The following is a 6,135-nucleotide window of genomic DNA, read 5'->3' on the forward strand; positions in this document are numbered from 1 at the left end:
ACGTAAATTTTTACAAGGTTTTATGATTTTTTGTATCAGACCATTGCTGCACAGTAACAGCAGCATGCAATGCAGAGTATTTCAAAGTGCGTTTGCTTTCCCAACTTCAAACTAGCCAGACAACAAAATCCGTCATTTTTACATTGATTCAACGTCTGCAGACGTAGAATAATTCGTAGAATGGAAAGAAAACATGCAATGGCTCTGTTATTTTTGTCTTCTGCTTTTTCGTGTAGGCCTAAAGCCTATTAGTTTTGACAACAAAGTAAATGTATTCTATAATAGTGCGATTCTGTAGTGTTGACTACACACTAAGGGTATTTAATACAACAATACAAAATCTAATTTATAATTTTATAATTAATTTATAAATCGAATCTAATTTTGTTTTGACAACATTTTTTTTATATTTTAGACTTTCAAAACAAAACTATTTCAGCAGGTATTGAACTATTGGATGACTTACTGTAATAACCGAGAAAACTAAGGAAGACAATAGGCTGCCTGATCGCTTGTACAACCATAAATTTATTTCTCGTGATTTATGATGTCACAAGATTTTAAACATCAAGCTTATTTTCAGCGTACCGTAAGTTAAAAGTAAATACAATTTTTTAACAAAGATTTGCAGATTTAGTGTTCCTTCCATTGTCGAGCATGAATTATTCGATGAATGTGTCTTTGGAGTATTCTGGAAAGGATTATTATGATTACTACGACTTCGACATGGATGCGTGTGAGTATATTTATTTGGTGCATTTAATGTAGTCGATTAGGAACCATATAAAATGTTTCCGTGGCCAACGCAGAAGAACTCACTGTAAAACCTATTACTTGACTTACGTGCTAAAATGAGTTAATTTAAAGAAGGAAAAACAATTTTCACTCAGCTGCAAAATTACTGTTACTTACGCAGCTCTAAGTTGTCATATTGTGGGTGCAACATTTCAGAGACATTATCTTCATTATTATTGTTTAATTTTAGTTATGGAAGCCATGGAAGATATGAAAAGACTAGATGCTGTCACCAGAGTCATCACTCCGGTCATCATTGGATTGTTGTTGGCAGCTGGTTTCATTGGCAACACTCTTGTCATTTGGGCTTCCGCTACCACGCAACGCATCATTAAACATCCAGTGCACAGCATGTTGGTCTTAAATCTAGCGGTTGCCGACCTAATTTACTTACTATCCAGCGCTCCCTATCAGGTATGCTTCAAATACGTTTTCCTCTTGTCAAAGTCACATTTTTTTCAATACAGGGTGGTCTTACAGTGGTGCGATACTGGTGAGCCCAGCCTCATGGGCGAAACACGTGTCTATCGCTGTCAATTCTTGCTACACTCGACTGCCGAGAAACAGGGTGATCTTGTCGAAATCACAACGTTTTCAACACAGGGTAGTATAAAAACTTCGGCATGACATTTTCAGTTGCACAACCATTTGGAATTTTGCAACTCATTACTGGTAATACAGTGAAGACAAAACCAGTTTTGATCTCCTAAAAATGTTAGGCTTTGCGGCTATTCCAACTACAGCCGTGTAAGCTGCCGCACTACGCAACGCGTTTTGCAGTTTCGTTTTACGTTTTATGGTTTTGCAACCTCTTCCAGTTCATTGACGCGCTGGATTGGAATACCGCTTATTATAGCTAGTACTATTTTTTTCGTTACGGACAAGTCAATGACGAAAAATAAAATTATATGATAAATAGCCTACCATACGTTCCTTACGCTACGTAAATCAGAGCTTTAAAAACTTTTGTGTTAGCGAAAGCATTGACATAAAGCAACTAGGTGCCTACCAGTTTTTTTACGTCATTTTTTATTTTCTTCGATATGCAACCAAATTGAACTCGCAGCAAACCAGAACTTTTATCCAAGAAAATAAGCGCTTTAGCGTTTGTACCATGAAATATAACTTGATGATAACAATCTTTAACTTCGCCATGAAAGGAATTAGTTGTGGTAAAATGAACAGGAACGTAGAAGATAGACATGTGTAAAAGAAAGAAGAGTAGTGGACTCGCTGGAAAGGCAGAAAACTAACTAGGAACACAAGGCAAAGTATTTATACCTTAGTGACACTGATATCCCATGTTCACTGAGTGGGTCTACAAGAAGCAAACGGAAATCAATTCGTTAATGTGCGTTGTTGCTTAGCACTCAATCCTCCTTGGGATGATCTTCAGTAGCGTCAGGCATGTTTTCGGGAGCCCAGAAAGTTCTCCAATGGGTAGACCTAGTTGTCAATAGTATGTCATCATTATAGTACGTCATCAGATCTGGTCACCGAAGCCAAAGATGTTCTACTGACTCTTCTTCCTCATCACACAAACGACATCGGCGGTCTTTTCTCTTCTCCATCAGATGTAGTCATCTTTGTAGAGCAGGAGGGTGGCCAGATCAGAAGAGAATCAGATCGGTGAGGTCACACTTCGAATGTAGAGCTTCCTCCGAAGAACTAGTTTGAAATTTGAAATAAATGCAAAGTACTGGAGGTTTGCATCGTCTGTTGATTATGGCATCACAAGTGGAGCGATCAAGGTTATAGGGTCGATTTGGAAAAAATGCAATTTTTGCTCGACAGGAAGATGGTTGCCCAAAAGAACACAATATTTGGTAACCCGGATGTTGTCAGTCAAATATTTGTTTCCCTCATAAATGCATTTTTGATTGCTTGGTTTGATTATATCAAAATATGATTGCATTTTTGTGAAAAGTTTTTTTTTCTTCTTTTATTCAACGCACAATTTTAAACAAATTGACTACGACCGATGGAAACTGAATAGAGTCAAATTATTGCCCAACAGTCTTTTTCATCTCTAGTGTAAAGTATAATGATGATAAAGTACAAAAAGAATGATAACTTTTTTTTTTCAGATTTTGGCTTATTCCGTTCCCGGGTGGCAATATGGGTCATACTTTTGCCCTATCCTCCACTTCTTGAACATACAGACCATGACTGTGAGCATTTTCACAATGTGTTCTTTGGCTATCATGCGTTTTATGACTCTCATGATGCCTTCTAAAATGAAAAAAATCATTTCCCCATCTGGAAAAAGAGCAGGATGTTGCATCATTCTGGGGGTCTGGATACTGGCGTCGCTCATTGCTGCTCCGACTGGGATCTTTTACAGAACCATTGTGATGTACACCCCTGAAACCTTAAAAGAAAAAGGCAAGTGAAAATTAGTTCCGACAATTTTGAGTTATTTTTTCAACAAAAATATATGAGGTTTTCTTCAAGATCATATCATACGACTTCGTTTTTTGGTTGTTTCTTTCGTAGCTGAGTATTTAAAAATTTGCTAAACAAACGGTTGCGGGTTCGATACCCATGACAAAGCTGTGGGTTTGTTTTCGTAAAGTACTTGATGACATGCTTCAAGGAAACACGAACATTGATTCACGTATATCCTTTTGTCACTTTTTCTTATTCTTCACTCCAATATGAACAACAAATTACTAAACGAGCTGAAAGATATAAATTACAAGAATCCCTAACTTTTTCATTCTTGCATAGTCATACATAAAAGGTGAGTCCCATACTTGATCCAAGCATCGGGGGATGAGAAGATAAGGTTCTCATTATACTAAGCCTTCGGCACTAACGAGAGTAGGGTATCCAGTTCCTTTCTCTCGGCCGCCTTTCATACAATTATTTTTTAAACAGAAATAGTCACCGAATGTACGTGGTTGGCCAGTGACAACCAGCCTGAGCTGGTGCATGGCATTGTTCTGCTAACGTTCACTTACGTTATTCCAATGCTCCTGGTAACGAGTTTGTACATCTGCATCGGAAGAACCTTGAGAGACAAGTCCAGGCGCATTCAATCCCTCCAACGGAAAGAGTCATTTAAGGAAAGGTAAGAATTATATTCTGTTGTTGCGCAATTCATAAACTTGTGATTGGCCCAATTAAAGATGATGTCAGCGACGTAACGACGTAATCTATTGGTGACATCAGTCACTGCTGACGTCAGTCACGGCAACGTTATCGAAGATGTTTCATAGTGTTGTAGGTCCCGAAGGATGAAGGCTCAAATCTACAGTGGCGAGATCAATTCTTTTTTATTTTGTGAATTTTCTTGCCAGAAACATTTGAAGGGGTCTCTTCTTCAGTGGGCGTGAGTGAAAACATCTTGAAGCCACAAGACACTTTACCAACAGGAAGAGTTTATTTGTGTCTTTCGTGTCTAGTTTAAGCATAAATGTGATGCTAATGGTTTAAAATCATCTCCGTAAAAGCAACGTTTTCTCATGGTGTAAGATTGATTCTTTGAGTGGCACCAATATGTATTCTTACTTTCCAGGAAAGGAAAATACGAAGAAAGAACTGAATATATAAGAACAACAGTGATGATATTTTTCTTAATTTTTGCCTTTCTCATTTGCTGGTTCCCATATCATCTCTACAAAATCATTTCCGTAATAAAATATAACATTACATGATATTAATAATAGCATTTTATAATTGCAATATAGAATAAAATAGCAATGAAACGTTGCTGATTATATTATTAACTGTTTTATATATGACATTTATATATGTTGCTATTTTATACAAAGAAATATTTTTACTTAATACTGTTTATAATAGCATTATAATAGTTTAGCTAAACAGAGCTTTTTCTTGACTTTTTATAACGTTTTCTCAAAATATCTATAATTAAATGATTTGAGTTATTCAATATCAAAAAGTTTTTATATTTTGTTTACCAAAATAACCTACATATTTACAATAACTAACATTTGAAATAAACAATGACAAACATTTTTTCTGAGAAAAAAGGATAAGTTGACAAAATGTAAGAATGGATGTGGGCGATGCGTTTAGATTCCTTTGTTGGCTACTCTCGACTGCAATACAGATCTTGTTTGTTGGAAAAATCTCAAAACAGACGTATCTCGCTAATTTACACCATATCGAGATTATATAAGCAAATGGAGTCCACCATGGCCTAACCATACCAAAAGAAAGCAGGGCCAGTAAAGCAAGTGGCTTAGTTTTATGTTGTCTAATTGAGTGGGGTGAAACCTAGGTTGAACTAATTATTGATGGATATTTTGCAGGTCTTGCCACAATACGTGGACTATCCTTTCGCCAAAATGCGGGCGATAATGGAGATGGTGGGATTGTATTGTTCGTATGCGCACGCTTGCATCAACCCGATCATTTACACTTTTGCTGCGCCGGGATGGAGAAAAAGTCTTTGCTCGGAGTCAAGACGCCGTGGAAACAACTCCAAACTTCGCTTCCATTCATCCTGTCAATGTTGTCACAATCTTTGTAAATACGCTTTGACCAATGAGAAGCAAAGAAACGAAAGCTCTTGGATGTCAACAGCTACCAATCAGGAGCAAGCAAGTTCGACGGGTTCTACTAGCCTGGCTAACAGAAGCTCAACAAGATCTGCAACAGACGCCTTCATTATAGTTACACCGTGACGATGCTATTGTGTGAGAGCATCACGTACCTATGTACGTGATGTTGATATATTGAGAGAGGATTTAAATCCAGTACTCAGAGCCCTAAATCTTGTTTCGTTTAGAAGACAAGGTAAAATCACAACACGTGATTGATAACTTTGCTTTGAGTCTGTTCCGTTTTAACTTTTATGCTTTCTAAAAGTCGCTCCGGTTGCAGCTGTGTAACACCAGTCAGTCAATGCCTTGCCTGATCTGGCGTAACCTAAGTTAGAAAACCCTACAAGCTTACAAACATGAAAAACATTCAGGCGTAAGCTTTAAAATCAGCTTTCACAGGTCTGCATTCTCCCGATACAATATTGTCTCGATCAATTTTTGCTCCTTTATTGGACACACATTTTAAATATGACATGCCACCAGTGGAAGTTATTAAACCTTCCAAAAGAATTGTTAAAGCAAGCGAGGTATATTTACCCAGACAGCAAATCAACCGTTTTTTACGTTGATTCAACGTCTCGTTGAATCACTGTAAAAAACGGTTGATTTGCTGTCTGGGATCGACAAACCAGTTGCTTTCTAAAAAAAGCATCTGAATCATAGTTTGAAAACTGTTACTTTCCGCTAATGATACGCAGTGACGTACGCGCATACAAAAAATATTGACGCTGTCAGCGTAAACGCAAACGTTCGAAAAAACATACGC

General features: G+C 37.3%; 1 protein-coding gene across 1 annotated transcript; it reads left to right on the forward strand.

The window, feature by feature from the left end:
- The first annotated feature begins 588 nt into the window (after positions 1 to 588).
- Positions 589 to 5,907, forward strand: LOC145773913 (galanin receptor type 1-like). Its single transcript, XM_082585038.1, has 6 exons — positions 589 to 736; positions 986 to 1,209; positions 2,883 to 3,180; positions 3,676 to 3,868; positions 4,316 to 4,430; positions 5,076 to 5,907. Exons 1-6 carry the CDS (start codon positions 658 to 660, stop codon positions 5,448 to 5,450), a joined length of 1,284 nt encoding a protein of 427 aa, XP_082441164.1. The 5' UTR covers positions 589 to 657; the 3' UTR covers positions 5,451 to 5,907.
- The last annotated feature ends 228 nt before the right edge of the window (positions 5,908 to 6,135 follow it).

This window comes from Aplidium turbinatum, chromosome 7, assembly GCF_918807975.1.
Source record: "Aplidium turbinatum chromosome 7, kaAplTurb1.1, whole genome shotgun sequence".
NCBI classification, from domain to species: domain Eukaryota; kingdom Metazoa; phylum Chordata; class Ascidiacea; order Aplousobranchia; family Polyclinidae; genus Aplidium; species Aplidium turbinatum.